Source organism: Dreissena polymorpha, chromosome 11, assembly GCF_020536995.1.
Source record: "Dreissena polymorpha isolate Duluth1 chromosome 11, UMN_Dpol_1.0, whole genome shotgun sequence".
NCBI lineage: Eukaryota > Metazoa > Mollusca > Bivalvia > Myida > Dreissenidae > Dreissena > Dreissena polymorpha.
The window spans coordinates 64930494-64948501 of NC_068365.1; the positions used below are offsets into that span (position 1 = coordinate 64930494).

The following is an 18008-nucleotide window of genomic DNA, read 5'->3' on the forward strand; positions in this document are numbered from 1 at the left end:
TAACAACAGAGGTTTGAAAACCACTTTGCCCTTTGCAAAATATATTAACACTAATTGACAATTGTTATTAATCAGCACACTGTAATGCACGTAATTCTTAGAGGGTAATGGGGTGTTAATAAAATACAACATAATTCAAAATCTGCACTAGCTTTTATTGATCAAGATGTAGAAACAATAATTACGTGTAAATGACATGAAGCTAATATTACAACAAAGAAATATCACAGTTCACTGACAGGCATATAAAAAAGGTTGGAAATGACTTTCGGAAATGACTAAGTATTAGATTCACAATATATAAGATTAAATTTAGAATTTTAATTCCCAATTTAAAGGACCAACAAAATTTGTAAAGAAACAGTATTTAATTGATAAAATGGTTAAATTAATTAGGTTATAAGACAATCAACAAGACAGCGTATATTTGCATATACATGTAATTGTTTATAAACGTATACATTTTTGTTATTTATGTGGTACAAAGACAGTCGGTTAACCGCTCGAATATCGAAACAGGTTAACCGGCTACGGATTTGCTTGGGTTTGCTTGTAATCTGTGCTATGCTATGCTATCCTATGCCAACTTGTCTGTACCCGATTCAAGATTATGGAGCGAGGTATCTTAAAAATCGTTTATCGCTATGACTTATTGATAAATTTTGAGCAGTTATTATTGTTTGAAATATTTTTTTACTAATCCACACCGAGTGGTGGGTTGTTTATAAGGTGCGGTAATTGAAGGGTCCTTTCCATGACAATTTGAACGCCTGAGGTCCGTATGTGTCACACATTTCGTATTGAACAGATGGGCACTGATATTTGAGGTCAACAGTTTAAAGGTCAAAGTCGACCAGGCGTTTAACATGGAAACTCTTTCCCCAATAGATTATAAATTATTTCCATTTGATATCTAGAAAAAAGGCTTTCGCAAATATATGTTGCTGTAAACCAGTCAGAGAAAAAGGTCACAGTCGCTTGTAGAATGAAAATCAGACAATCACTAACATTTTTATAGAACGCGTAATTCTAGACGTATTGTGATCATATTAATAAGTGTGTTTGATTGTCTTGATGGAAGTTGGATTCCTAGTGATATTTCTGATGAAATCTCAATGCAAAGAGAACTAGTACGTATCATTTCCGCACACACTAACATATAAAGCTCTGCTTCATGGTCCTCAAACGACATTTGTTAGAAGATTCGCTGCTGACGGTCCCCAGTTAATACTAATAATGAATGTCGTGTATAGGTCTCATCAACACATGATAGTTTTCAAAATGTTTCGTTCTCCATACGATTGTGTAAATGTGTTCACAGTTTACTGTAACTGAAAATAACTGACGAAATAGTCAACCCTATCATCAAGCGCATAGTGCACAATAAAACATGCTTTTTGGGGACTACGATTGATATTTTTTACTATTTACAATTAAACAACTGTTCGTGCATCCATTTTAAACCTGTACGTCAGTATCACGGTGTTGAAGCCAGGCCTTTTCCGCTCTATTTTGGGAAAACGCCACACTGGAATGTTGGGAATTTTGCGTCGTGAAAAATCCCATTTTGGGAAAAAAATTAATCGCAAAACTGGCTCAATTGGGGAAAATAATCGCATGTAAATAGTATTTCTTATATTTCAAAGAAGCCGTTAACTGGCAAATAACGACTAGGCGGGAAAGGCCTGGAAGCATATCGGTGGCCTTTCTGTCAAAATGCTGCCTCTCTGTTCATTTTTCGCTGCTTCTCTGTCATAAACAAGAAAAATGGATGATCGTAATTCACAAAACTGGTAAGAGAATCTAAAATTAAAACCCGTAAACACATGTGTGCATAAAAAGAGGTGTTCCATGAGTTGAAGCATATATCTAGCTACAGGTTCACAGTATTCCGCAGGTCCAAACACTTATCACAAACTCTATCGAAGATGGAATGATGCCAAAAAAGTGAGCCGATCGAAAGGCTTTCCGTTCCACACCGAAAGCGAAAGTAGGCATTTTGTAAGTAAAATTTATGAAAATTACTATATAGCGTTCATTGAACGTAAAGTTTTGATCATAAAGATGATATCAATTACATAAGATATTTGACATATTACGGAAAAGCTAGTTTAAAAAGTCATCAAAGTGGCATGTATGCTCGATTATTCCACCACCCTCGTCATCATTCCATCTTCGATAGAGTTGAATACTTGAAAAACCGAATATGCGAATAACAATGTTGCTATTCGTTGCCATGCCAAATATGAAAACTTAACAACTTTTTTCAAGTAATGTAATATACCAGTCGTGACATTTTAATCAATTTAAACAAATAATTGTAAAAAATACGGTATTTTACAACTATTATTTTCTTAGTCGTCGTGGTTGACGGTACCTTTAACGAGCATTTCAGAACGTGAAATTACGTGGCTAATTTCTTATAGACATTGGACACCAACAATATGTGTTCTATAAAGCATTGAAGACTTAAGGTTCAAATGTCACAGAAGATTAAATGCAAAAAATGTGGTCAGGAATGACCCTTGAAGTCTTCTTATAGAAACGACGCTTGTCATATGATGCACTAAAGAGATGAGTTGAAAGGGCGGTGCAAATTACCAAACGTATCACGTACCTTTAACTTTATAATGTTCTTTAGAAGCTTGTATGCCATACCCTGTTTCCCATGTAATATAACCATTGCATATTGTTTTTTATTACGGGCAAAAGCCCGCGAAGCGGGCGTTGACCGTTAATTTGTATCACTTTTCTGAAAAACAAAGAGACATTACCTTATAGGGATACAAGTCAAATTATTTCTGCCGTCACCTATGTTCGCGATGGAAAATCATAGAGCGCTGGAGCACATAGACACTTCGACAAACGCTATATGACACGTAGATGCATTCCTCATGAAATAATACGGCATGGCAGTAATTATTAAGTAGCGAATCGTACTCTATGTTATTGTATTATGATTTTCTACGATCAAAATACGTCTGTTTTCCTCCCTGTGTGACACATCCTGTTTCCCATAATGCATTGCAAATTTAAAATTGCTCTAGATTCTGTTAACAAAAAAATAAAAAAGATAACCCGTCTTAATTATTTGCGTACTTCCGGTTTACAATACCGAATAAGATTAGTTTCGAATTAACTTCTTCAATGAACCCAATATTCTATAGTTTAATTTGTTCACAACATCAACGGCCGCGTTTCTTTTGTCGACAACTATACATGTCTGTGTGACGTCACTGCTTTCGTCAATACGTCATTAAGAAGTAAAAATTGAAACTGACATACTCTGGTGGATGTTTACATTGTTGAAATTTAATAAATTAATGGAATGCACTCGATTGGTAAGTCATTATTTAATTAAAATATTGCGTTTGGTTACATAAAACATCAATCTATATAATATTACTAAAGATTAACTTTGATAACATGGGAACTGTTTTCGGCACATACAAAATTTCGCCGATTTTAAATTTAAGGTCATTATTATTCAGTCAAACTAATGGAACATAAAAGTTATCATTTTATTAAGTTTTGGAGTTATTTCTTGAGTATATTCTACGTGATTATTTTAAAGACCCTTTCTTTTGTGATGTATTAAGTTACATTGTGATTGTAAACAATATTGCATCTCCGACTCATACTCGATCATTTTCGTACCAAACTGTTTCAAACTGTAAAAAATCAAACTGTGCTTACATACACATTGGAAATAGACTAATTCATTTGTACATTTTATGGAATCTTTTTGATTTTCTTTTAGAAGCTGCTCTGTCAAATGCTGGACTTCACACATTCCATGCAGCATTCTGCTGAGCACAACTGACTGCGTGCTTTGTACTCAACAACGAAGCAATTCTGGACCTATAAAGCTTAACCGGGACTGAAACATTTACAATTGTGACTCTGTAATGTTCAACGTTAGTGGACTGTAAAGAAACTGCAATTATTGTGAAAAGACTCTGTATGTTTGTAAGCAAAAAGAATATACAGCATAACAAATATCAGGTGTGAAAACAATATGAAAGAATAGTGAAATTAACAATTTGCAATCAGGCATGTCAAATGAATTGTTGATATTAAAAATGATAGTTCCCAGGGGTTTATGGACGTTTCGTGCCACTACCAGTTCGTGCCACTGATATTTGTGTTGAAAAGGGGTAGACGTTTCGTCCCACTGATAATATATAGGCGGATAGGTGTGAATAATGCCGTATAGGTGTGAATGATATTGGGGTGTATATAAATGTAGAAAATTACAACAATGTTGATAATTATGATTATATTTAACAAACAAATAAAATGATTTATCGTTAGTATACTAATATTTGTAAATAGTGTATTATATGCAATAAACATAAAGCATAAAGTGTTGTTATTTTTTATGAATCATGTGTATGGGCTTGTAATAATAAAATAAAATGATTTATTGTTAGTATAAAAACATGTGTGCATAGTTCATTATGTTTAATAAATATAAAACATGAAATGCTGTTATTTTCTATGCTTCAATTGTATGTATTATATACATACAAAATAATATATAACATGAATGAACAGTAATACAATTTAAAATAAAGTTGGTCTTTTTCTTTTACGAAAAGCTTTTGCTTTACTATCGACTCACAAACTTTCAATTAGCCGTATGTGTCTTTACGTAAAACAATTAATTACCGACTCGGGCCTTCAATTTACCGACACGGGCCTTTAATGGCCAATTAGTAAACAACTCACCGCTTTAATTATGGTACAAACTGTGTATGTGTGTATCAGAGTTTATTTACAGGTCCTACCGGCCTCTTCACGAGGTCTTTGAGGTAAACTGTGTAATTCATTGAAAGAGTAAATAAAGTCAGTTGAACACACAGCCAGACGGTACGAACGAACAACGACGTTAAAGGTATTTTTTTACATGTATAGAATAATAAAGCAATATATTATTTTCAATTGATAGTTATAATTTAAATATTATCTTATAAAAACTAATATATAATATTTTCATTGGATAGTTATAATTTAAATATTATTAAATACAAACTAATATACATCATAGTTCACAACATATTTTTTTTCCAGGATGGCATCGCAGAATCAACGGTCGAGCAGAGCGTCCTGACCTAGGATTTTACGTGCTCGTCCCCCTATTGCGCCGTGAGGCAGAAACAGTGGATCTGACAATCCGCCTTGTGTCAAAGCATGCCCTGACTCGGGTACACTTTTGTATATGTGTATTAAAACAATGTTTGAATATATTTATGTAATCAATCTAGATATTGTTAAAATGTATGCATGCATTCACTTCTGATGTTGTTAATGTCAATTTATTGCAAATGTTTGTATATATTTATGTAATCTCTGCCAACACAAGATAATCCTACAAGATTGGGTAGGATGCATTTTTTTGTTTAAAATGTATATTTTCATCCACTTCCGATGTTTTAATACATTTATGTAATGTATTGTTAATGTATTATATGAAGCATTTAAATTGACTCTTAAACAATCTTGAAAAAAAACAATGTTGTTTTCCCATTGAACAGATGTTACAATCAAAGGTGCGAAAGTTTCCTGTTATGATTTCACACCTATACGGTATTATTCACACCTATCCGCCTATATATTATCAGTGGGACGAAACGTCCAATGCCCTCCTACACAAATATCAGTGGCACGAACTGGTAGTGGCACGAAACGTCCAGCACCCTTCCCAGGCAGCTCTAGACGTTTTTTTTCTATATTTCTATTACTAGTATTAATTCATAAAATGTATGCCACAATTAAAAAGCACACTCTGTTTAGAGACCATTGTGTTGTCACATTGTGTGATGATGACTTTGAGTAATACATTGCACATTAAACAATATCTACTAAGTTGTTTTTAAGTATAAGATTTCTTGTTTATTATATAAATGAATGTTAATTAAATTTTTGCTTAAATATAAATGTGCATAATGCAGTGCCAGTAGCACACTTTGCAATATTTTTATTACAAAAGAGTGTGTTGTACACTTGAACTTATACCTATAATTAATAATCCTTGCCTAAAAATTCATTTGACACACCTGAGACCATGTTGTGTATTACCATTATTATTTTGCACATTATGCTGACACTTTGAAAAAAATGCAAATAAGCGAAAATCGGAAGTTTAGTCTTGTCAACTATCTCTGATTAATTTTTTGAAGACCATATAAGAAGCGAAAGTGTAGGATACGGTATTGATTTTATTTGATGACTGCTTGTTATTATTTCTTCATAGAATGCGTACTGGATGAGTGGAGTATTTTTTTGGTTCTACATCTTTGATAAAGTCAACTCATTGACATTTAGTGCCATGACTGAGCGTGTTTTTTTTTTACTAACAAACGGGTGGCATGAACTTACCGATTATATGCAAACTCATAACAGTGTGTCTAATACTACATGTGTTGAGTGCACAGAAACAAGGGCGAGAAGATAAGGGTATAAATGAACATACTGAATGTGTTATTTTGTTTATGAGCTTGAACATACAAAAACTTGACTTTAATCAATTGGGATGTACATGCAGTTTAATAATCGGGTTGTTATTTTATAATCATATTCATGAGGAAACTGCCTCATTCACATGCAATACGCAGCTGCTGTCTATATGTTTAATGCCACATTCCATAATGACTGAATATCTTTACATTCAAAACATGAAAATGAAATAAATGAAATGAAAATAAACGAAATAATGTAATTAAATTCAGGTGAAAAATATTTGATTATTTTTTATTTAAATATGGTTTGGTAAATTATTTACTGGTATAACAATTCTTGTTGATAACAGTAAATTCGTAATAATAAGTGTGTTGTTGTTTATTTTTTTGTCTCACACATAAAGTGACAGGGACACTCATATATTTAGCGTTAAGCTCATGATGTGGGTCTTCATCATTAACCTAAATTTTTGCTACTATTATTTCCTCCTTAGCACCAACCTAGTAATGTTCTGTGTCTGCCATAAGCGATAGTTTTTACCAACTGTTAATTCCTGAGGATTCAGAAAAAGCTCTAAGCTCTAACAGTGCGGAAGATATGCAAAGAGTATTGTGTCCAAAGCCAAAGGTGATATTTCTGGTCTGTGTAATTTTGCGCAGTGAATGAGGTCTATGCACTTCTTTCAAGATAGACGCAAACACTCCCGCAAGCATTGTTGCATTTATATGTTTATTAACATTAAGTACAAAAAGTTTTTCATTTACATATGCAGGGGATACATTTACGATGTCGATGATTTAGACATGGGACCAAAATAATGAAGTACGGCACCTTTCTTTTTTATGCTTAAGTTAAATAAAATCGTTTTAGAAATAATCTCGCCCTAAAACATAAATGGCATTCCTGCATATGGAAAACATCAATAAAACACAGTTTCGCGAGATTTAAAAAAAATAATTCTAACATTGTTTTGAAAAATGGAAACAAAAAATGAAATACATGTTTAAGAGTTTGAAAACAGTACAAGGGTTACTATACAAAAGCATAGCTTCATATTTTGAACACAATCATGTCCATATATTTATTAAAAATACATGGTTATCAAAAAAACTTAAAAAGCTTTTGCCCGTAAATTAGGTAGCACCTATAATCATATTACAAAGTTTTTAAGCGTTTTCATTTGCTTAGTTTTCGTTTATTGACCAATCGCATTTTTTATATTTTGCTGAAATGACGTTGCAACGTCAAATGACGTCACGAAATGTAAACAACATTCGGGATTTATCATTATGTTTGCGTAAATATGTATTTAATTCGCTTATTTAAAAGCATGTGATAAAAAAGATCTGACACTCGTTGTCATATCACACCATATTTTATTAAACTCGTCCAGGAAAATCGTTAGTAAGCTCGCCAAAGGCTCGATAATTAACGAAATTCCTGAACTCGTTTAATAAAATATGGTATGATATGACAACTCGTGCCAGATCCTATATATCCTATATATCTGTAGACTTTTTTAACTCACCAGGCTAATGAACATTGGGACGACATTTGACTTATGGCTGCATTTTCAAGATATAAAGTTGTTACTGAAAGATTTTTTTTAAATTTAGGTGTTGTCTTGTGTTGTAGTACCCGCAAGAAATCCCACCTGTCCGGTATGGTGACAAAACTCGCAGGGAATGGGAATTGAACCCACGTCGCCTAAGTGAAGCTCGATTGGTCATTGTCGGCTCTGGTACTACTGACATGTACCCTAGGTACTCATAAGTATACTTAAATGTACCCCGGGTACGGAATATATACTAACACGTACCCGGCCATTTATACTGTAACCGAGTTTGATTTCCGTCCTAAATTGATGTCGTAAAACGCGTTACGGAATACGAAACAAAATTCGCTTTGAAAAAAACCTGTCTAAATTGAACATGCTTTTCTTGAATATGAGTTCGATAATATAGATGTCATTTATTTTCCAGTATATTGACATAAATATGAACATAATTAATTTGAAGAAAAAAGGCCGACAACGACACATAACGCGTGAGAATTCCCGGGTACGCTTCAGTATATTTTAAGTATACTTAAGAGTACCTGGGGTACATTTAAGTAGTACCCGAGCCGACAATGCCTAAGTAAGAAGTGTATATTAACCACTGCGCTAATAGGACAGCCTAACGCTTTTATAATAGGAAAGAGCAATATGGCATTTGAAGTTGCTTGCTTTCGTTTCTTTTATCTCCACCAGTTGCTAAACAATATATACCATTACTCAAATAGCTTAGAAACATATTATGTTGATGTTTATTAACCATCACTGCGGGGATGTCCCTATATTTATTCACTCGGAACATCGAGTTCTGGTTCAACCAAGGAAACGGACTCGCGCTTCTCTCAATAAGCCTTATGCTTACAATGAAATATATATTACTGTTATATATTACTTGAAACTTCAGTACAGATAAAACAATCAAAATTAACGGTATGTTTTGTTTGTTAGAACCACGCAGTTTCCAGATACAGTGAATAATCTGATGACCCAAACAATACATTTCTATATAAGTAACATATATTAGCTAAACAAATCGATTTAATTGACACGCAATTAATTGCTAGAGGAGCATTTTTAGCAACACACCTCCATAGGAATTGTTGTTGCAAATAATTTTGAATCAATTCATTACATTCACAGCTTTATTTTCGGTTCTAATGATTTCTTTTTCACCACTGATAATAGCAACTTAACTGGTTCGTTCAATGTTTTCATTTTTAAAGAATGCGGACATGACTTGTACACCCAGAAAATTGAGATTATTATACTTGTTTTATTCGAACCCTTCTATGGGCGAATTAAATTGGAGCTAAACGTGCTGGGAACGAATACCTGAACATCGCTGCCTTGGCAGACGCTTTACGGTGGTGTGATCTTTGACCTTCAAACGTCTAGAGGATAGGCAATATTGATCAGCTGTCAAACTAGATTGGAGACCGAACACAATGTCTTTTGAAAGAATCCAAAACAAATCACAGAATGGGGTTATTCAGCCCATTCTTACAGGTACGTTTTAAGAAAAAAATTATTAGGTTGTTCATTATTCAAGAATGTTAATTTTCAATTATGTCATTGCTGAATAAAATACCAACATTTCGCCAAGTGCTGTCGCGGTTTTCTGAAAAACAAATCAATGAAAATCAATATTGTAATCATCAATATTTTTAAAGTAACCCAGGTGTTTCTTGTTTATCATTTCACGTTTGAAACCACATTCTAAATATGTTATTTATTTGATATTATATTGTACTAAGTTTTTTGTAAGTGTATTAAATTAAAAATTCTACTTTCACTTTTGATTTGAGTTAAGAAATATGTTCTAGAAAGAAAATTAAAAACATGTTTGTAATTATCAAACAAAACTTTTGTCTTAATAAATGCACTTTGACCAAAGTAAAATGGCCTCCAATTTTAAAGGTGCTAATTCCCCAATATTTTAAACAAGGAATTTGGTTGGAAATCTGTAAAAATAATTATATCCCTTATTCTCTCGATACCGTTATTCTCTCGAAACCATTACGTCATATATATTACAAGAATAACAGCGCGTGGGAAATTTTCATTGTCCGAAAACTACGCTGTTTTTGTTGGACCTCGTATTTCTAAGAAAATACAGAAGAAAAGACATAAGCAGGTATATTGCTGAAAATCATATTATTTATGCTAAATTATAACAAACAATATGTAAATCAGTACCATTTGACCCAAATTTACTGAAAAATCCTATTAGAATTATGTTGTCGTTTGTTTACACAGAAGGGAAGTAACTCACAAAGCAGCTCAGTATTTGTAGGCGCTTAAAATTATAGGTAATGTCACGAAGTCCACGCTAAACCATGTTCACGTATGTGCATAAAAATCAATTAAAATCCAATTTAAACATTTAAACATTTTATTCAATATTGGTTGCACTGAAATATCACTGAAATCCGTTTCCTTCATGATGTGTTGTCAATTCCTTTCCAGGTAATCCCGGCACATAGTGCAGATCAATGGAAAAAAAATGTTTAATGTCTGAGCCACGAATGGCAATTTAAGTAAAATAGTTTCACATTATTTCAACTGAATTGTTTGCTTAACAAAAAAAAACTGTTGAGTCCGTGCCATTCAGCGGACCCAGATTGTTGAGTTTATGAGCAGATATTGTAACTTCATTTATAGTGGATCGAACATTGAAGCTATTGAACGAAAGTTCAGCATGCATCATACGAGCTTCACATGAAACACATTTAAGAATTTAGGTAGCATTAATTTTGCCTTTCAGCCCGTCCCCCAAAAGTACAATGCTGGAAAACGAAAATACAATCCAGAAAGCCTGCTTCTTGCTTACAAGGCAGTTAAAGAAAAGGGTCTAAAAATTAAAACCGCTGCGCGCAATTTCAGAGTTCCGACTCAGACATTGAGGGATCGTGTTAAGGGTCTTGTAAACCCAGAGAATCCGAATGAACGATGGAGAGCTATGACCCAAGAAGAAGAAGAAACCATAATTTAGCGCATCACAACGTTGTCCCAGTAAGGGTATGGTATGACGAATGCCAAACTTAAACAGCTGGTCGGCGAATTGCTTCACGAATTTGGAAGAAAACCGGATAACACACCAATGAGCAACACCTGGCTATACGGATTTAGAAGAAGGTGGGACGACAGAATAGTCATATTAAAGCCGAGAACATTAGACACCAACCGCGCAAAGTCAACAACCCCAGAAGCGTTAGACCAGTATTTCAAGAATTTAGAAATTTCCCTTCATAAACACAATCCCCTTGACAAGCCACATCTTATATTTAACATTGACGAAACTGGAATTCAGCCTGAACACAGACCACCAAATGTTATCGCTCCAGTCGGCAGCAATCCACAGGCAATAACATCTACCAGATCCAAAACAGCAACCGTTATTGCGTGGGCTAATGCCTCAGGAAACTCACTCCCACCCTATTTTGTTTTCAAAGGCAAAAGGCTTAATGTGGAGTTGATGAAAGGTACGTCTCCGGGGTCCAGGGGGGTCACGCTAGACTCCGGATGGTCTAACGGTGACGTATTTCTGGAGTATCTGAAGACGCACTACCTTGAACACGTCCCTGCCCGTGGACCGCAACAGTCAGTTCTTGTCATCTACGACGGCCACGCATCTCACTTGAACCAAGAGCTGATTGATTGGGCAAGCAAAAATCAGGTGGTTTTGTTTGTGCTACCACCCCACACATCTCATGTGCTTCAACCCTTGGATGTTGGTATCTTTGGGTCTTTTAAATCATACTACTACAATGAAAGCGCATCTTTCATGAATGCTCACATGGGGCAGAAAATAACTCGCTTTGACATGGCAAAGTTAGCATGTAAGGCATACCTGAAGTCCATGACGCCGCTCAATATCCAGTCGGCATTCAGGAAAACCGGAATACATCCCCTGTCAAGCAACGCAATATCTGCAGAGAAGCTGATAACTTGTGAGGGATTCCGCGAAACAAGTCCTGTTCGCAAAGTAGCGGAACTAAAGAGCTGGAAAGATGCGGTGGTCGCATTTCTTAATTAAAAAAAAGAAAACGACATAGCGTCATCAAAGAAATGCAGCATTTGCTACACCAAAATGAAATGAAATGCCCTTCGTGCAACAATACATAACCATGGACACACAAACCAAAGTCAGGAGAACGAGAAATTACGTCGGACTCGTATAAAAATGAGCTCACAACATACACTACCCAGAGAAAGGAGCTCAACGACACCAGCATGATAACGCCCAGCAGTCCACTTCCATCCAAGAGTGGTCTTCAAATAAATCAACCTGATGTTGCCATGGAGACGGACAACAATGATGATGAGCTGGACGACGCAGTACCGTGCTGCGTTTGCAAGCAGATTACTCCTATTAACTTAAGTCTCCATCCACATTTGAAGCTCGTCAAGTGGGCACAGTGTGATAAATGCGACGGTTGGGTGCATCTAGCTTTCTGCACAACCGTTCATGTCGTCAGATGTCAGTCAAAGTTCTTGAGCCCAAAATGCAAAGATTAACAAACAAATCAGCAAAAAAATCACATTAAAGTGTTATTTATGTTTAAAATCTCTTTATCATATTTGTTACTGGTACTGTTTGAAACCATTCTGCATTATACTTAAATAGGTTAACGAAATTTGCAAGTTACATACGTTGATTACATTTGAGTTTGGATTAACTTTCACGAGCCGACCCGTAGCGAGTGAGTCATTGTTTGTGACGTCAGCATTTGGCCAATGAAAAGAACGGTATCGGGAGAAGTGCTTTCTGTACGCAGATCGTCACAGTCGTGTACGTTCAGGTAGACGTCACAGATTATAACCTTGATGTTTGATGTTATTTTGGTTTTTATATTAAAGTTGAATGTTTTTCCCATATTTTGTTGCGTTTTAACAACTTGTAAGTTGAAACTATAGCTAGCAGCATCAATTGTAACCTCTTAGAGGAACGGTATCTAAAGAACAGAGCATACTGAAAACCAAACTCTTTGCAGACTTAATATTTTTTGTGTTCTTTTTTATGTTCTGTATGTAGCAACTTTACCACCATTGTCTGTAGTATATCCCCATATAAAAATGGCAAAATTGGGAATTATCAGATTGTATTGTTGATTTCATACTTCAACTACATCAGAAACTAGGTCTCTCAAAATGAGGGGAGTACAGACAGAGCACGAAAACTATAGACAACAATGGTAAAACAAATAAAAACACATTTAAGCAATGACATTTGTAATGGTTAAGTAAATGCAAACATCCGATTTATTCAAACATTTCTTCATATGCCAGTGTTAAAATGTTGATTTCAATTGAAACAAGATAAACATGAAAGCGTATTTGCCCTTCTGTTTTGGCCAATTTTTTTTTGTAACTTCATCATTCACCATGCAAACACATTTTCACAACTGTGTACCATGTGAAATCATAGTGTGTAACATCTGTCGAGCTACCTCAAAGATGAAGGATAAACTCAAAGGTTAAATTGTCCTTAAAACAGCTTATCTATAAGCGTTTATTTTGTTTCAAAATCGGGGCCGGTATTCCGCCCCATTCCCAATGGAAAAAAGTATATATTTTTCCCAAATGGGACCCAACAATTCCCAATTGAATATTATTTAAACACTGTATTATGTAAATTGGGAATAAGACATCAAACTGGGAATGGACATCATTTTGGTGATTTTCTCTAACAAAACTATTCATTTCTACATATATTTTTGTAATATATTATCTATAATTTAAGCTTAATAAGAAATTTTCCATGACTTTTTCATTAACAGTGATTAAATTTGTATCATTTAAAGTGTACTTTTAAACCGTGTCCATGCGCGGCATGGACACAGTTTCATTTCATAAGGATTTTTTTTTAATTCATAAAAAATCGAGTTTTGAAGTAAAATCAATTTAAATGATGCTATTATATATGCAAGTATATCTTTTAATTATAATTTGTAAAACTAGATAAATGCAACATATAAAACTGCATATTATGCACTTTGATAAAACACAATTTATTCCCAAATTGATGTTTTATTCCCAATTCACATACAATTCACATAATACAGTGTTTTTAATATTTAAAACACTTTTTCACATTTTTGAAGCATTTGTTAGCAAAAAAAACACTTATTTCCCAATTTTGGTGAAAATGCCATATGATTTTTTTCCAATCCAAAGGGACCCGGAAATGATTAAAAAAAACACCGTCTATAACTCTGGACTATAACTTCATCATGTAGTTTTACACAAATTTTACTACAAATGTTCACCATCTAAAGAAGGTATGTCGCACCTTGGGAGTAAAAGTCACACTGCCAAAGGTAAAAGATAGTTATAAGTTATAGACAATGGGCTTTACATGTTGGCGACTGTTATTCACTTCCAGAAATTAAAAGATGCCCTCTTTCATTTACTTTAGGTTAAAGTAACATTATGGAATGAAACACAGATTAATTATCATTCAAAACTTTCTGCAATACAAAAAACTAGTATACTCATTTCCAATGACTGGCGTGACGTAGTTGATATGATGCTCACCTAGCAAAGGCTTGCAGTGTTCTTTAGATCTCGCCCAAGGACACAAAGTACTTGTTCTTCTCATAATCAGACTAGAGAGCATTTAAAATAAGCCTTAAGTTTAAACTTATTCCAGGACTGTGTATCCAAATTAGTGACCTATTATAAAGGTTTTCTTTAACTGACATTAATTTTTCTCATTGCTGTTGCTATTATTTCCTTGGGATTTAAATGCTAAACTCTTTGTTTAAATGTTAGCTCACAATTGTATGTGCTGATTCCAGTGAATGGGCTAGCAATGGGTGAGTTGTGCTGGGCTAGCAATGGGTGAGTTGTGCTGGGCTAGCAATGGGTGAGTTGTGCTGTTTGTTTTGGTTTTCTTTGAGTGTTTGTTGTATCTTTTATTGCATATTCTAACCTCACAAGTTCACAGTTTTTTAAAAGTAATAAGGGATTTCAATAAAATTTGAAAACCAGGAGTCATACAAGTATGACCCCATGCTTGAAATTTTCAGGGTCAAAACACCAAAGCACATAGTTATTTTGTTTGTGCATTGACAATTCAATTCTCTGTATATTTTGTTTAGTATACATTTTAGTGAAATTTAACACAATATGTATGGTATGAAATATAAATATATTATTGGTTTTAGCTTTCCAGTTACAATTGCCTGAAAATTATGCAAGGCAAATAATATGCAAGAGTCAAAAGTGCGAAAATTGCAAAATGCCTGCATTGAAAACAGGATTCTTTATCAATTGAAATCCCAGCATGTGTTATTGAATATGGAAAGTTCATTCCTTTGGTGTTAACAAGTTCAATATATAATTTATATAATGGTTTTCATACATATATAATTTCAGGTCATATAAGCATAGAAATAATGTTCTCAGTATTCATTTCTTTGGATCTGAACTTGTTATCATTGTTTATTTACATATTTTACAACTTAAAAGTACAACAAATATTTATTTAAAGTAGGTGTTTAGGTTATATACCACCAGTGCCAGTCAGACAATAATTATTGTTAACCCTTTCAGTGCGGGAACCGAATTTTGAAGGCCTTTGCAAACAGTTTGGATCCAGATGAGACGCCACAGAACGTGGCGTCTCATCAGGATCCAAACTGTTTGCTATTCTGATAATATTCTTTGAAAAAAATCGAAGAAAATGCTAATTTCAGAAAGTCACCAGACGACATTTTAGCAGAAGACAAATTTCCCAGCATGCAAAGGGTTAATGTAAAGTCACAAGCATGTAAAGTTTCACTCTTTACACATTTTGGAAATTCAAAAGTCATTTAATTTTCTACTTTAGGGTCAGTCAATAAGTGTTCACTTTGATAAGTTTATTATGTTAATAAGTTCAGTTTGATAAGTTGGATAAGTTGAGTCGTGTTCTGAGAAAACTGGGCATAATGCATGTGTGTAAAGTGTCATCCCAGATTAGCCTGTGCAGTCGGCACAGGCTAATCAGGGACGACACTTTCCACCTAAATTTGATCATTTAAACGAAATATGTAATCAAAGCAGAAAGTGTCGTCCCTGATTAGCCTGTGCTGACTGCACAGGCTACTTTAAGAACATGCATTATGCCCAGTTTTCTCAGAACGCGAATCAGTTAATTATGAGTGGTTATGAAGTGCATATGTATCTTTGTGAGGTTATGTATTACTATGATGTACATACATTATGAAAGCTTCTAATAAATAACTTCCTTGATTTCAGTACATTTGGCCATCAGTTATATACATAACCATCTTTTTTCTGCAGCGTTTTTTTTGCCCAATCAGGAAAAGTACCAATACTAGTCCAATTGGGGAAATTGTGCACGAAAAAACCTGAAATTGGGAAAATTAGCATTGTGAAGTCTTCATATTGGGAAATTGGTGTATTTGATTTTCTCTCCCAAATACTTTAAAATTAATAACTTAATGTTGTCAAGTTGTCAATATTATATTCTACCACGGCACGTGACTTGTTTTCTATATACAAAGAAGGAAAACTACTGTTGGTTATTACCCCGATATACCAACGGTTGTTTAAAGTGACGTCACTTTGATTGTCCGTGCACTATTTATGAATGAAGACGACGTCATTTGATTTTATTTGTTGTGGTGACGTCACGTTTTCGCAGAAAAGTGGAGGACGTTCGGTTAATATAATTCTTATTTATAAACTTTAAATCACGGATAACTTATTAATGAAATCGTGTTAGAATCGAAATAATCCACGGGTAACCGTTGGTTATTGCGGTAATAACCAACGGTATGTCGTTCCGATGCTTGTTATCAAACCAATCGGGCTACGCTCTCGTGGTTTAATTCCTACGCATCGGAACTCCATACCGTTGGTTATTACCGCAATAACCAACGGTTACCCGTCGATTATTTCTTAATTTATTTTGGTTCAAGCCACAGAGCTTCATAGGGAGAATAACATAATGATGCATTTTATTGATAAAAAATAAATAAAAATATTTAAACCTTCAATTGGGAATTTTTTGGACAGCAATTGGGAAATGTATAGTTTTTCTAATTGGCAAAGTGTCGTTTTCCGGTACTTTATATAGCAGGAAAAAAATTGCTGGTTATATACATAACCATTTTTATACTGAGTCACTTCTCGGCACACATTTCACAAGTGTTTTAAGTGGGATGTCCATCACAATAATTAGTGCATTTTCATCATTATGTGACACATTTCAATTCTATATCCGACCATACATTGTAATTTCTTGCTTTGTACTGGATCATATTGCGTTTCCTGATTGGTACCAGATCAAATTGGAGACTTCTGTTTGAACTGTATCATAATTTCTAACTTTGCATCAGGTCATTTAACAGGCTGAGATTTGTAGCAAATCTCAGTGTGCAACTGTACAAGTCTGTACCAGATCTCAATATGCAACTGTACCAGATCTCAATATGCAACTGTACCAGATCTCAATATGCAACTGTACCAGATCCCAATATGCAACTGTACCAGATCTCAATATGCAACTGTACAAGACTGTACCAGATCCATACCTATATGCAACTGTACCAGATCTCAATATGCAACTGTACCAGATCTCAATATTCAACTGTACCAGATCTCAATATGCAACTTTACCAGATCCCAATATGCAACTGTACCAGATCTCAATATGCAACTGTACCAGATCTTAATATGCAACTGTACCAGATCTCAATATGCAATTGTACCAGGTCTCAATATGCTACTGTACCAGACTGTATGTATTTGTACCAGATTTCAATATGCAACTGTACCAGACTGTATGTATTTGTACCAGATCTCAATATGCAAATGTGCCAGATCTTAATATGCAACTGTGCCAGATCTTAATATGCAACTGTACCAGATTAGCCAGTGCAGTGCCCACTGTACCAGATTAGCCACTGCAGTGCCCACTGTACCAGATTAGCCAGTGCAGTGCACACCGTACCAGAATAGCCAGTGCAGTGCCCGATGT

General features: G+C 34.5%; 1 protein-coding gene across 1 annotated transcript in view; it reads left to right on the forward strand.

The window, feature by feature from the left end:
• The first annotated feature begins 9412 nt into the window (after positions 1-9412).
• Positions 9413-18008, forward strand: part of LOC127850304 (nicotinate phosphoribosyltransferase-like) — a 58775-nt gene continuing 50179 nt past the window's right edge. The window contains exons 1-2 of the mRNA XM_052383246.1: positions 9413-9523; positions 14818-14835. Of these exons, the coding sequence (XP_052239206.1) occupies positions 9463-9523; positions 14818-14835 (79 nt within the window). The 5' untranslated portion in view covers positions 9413-9462. The remainder of the gene's footprint in view (positions 9524-14817; positions 14836-18008) is intronic.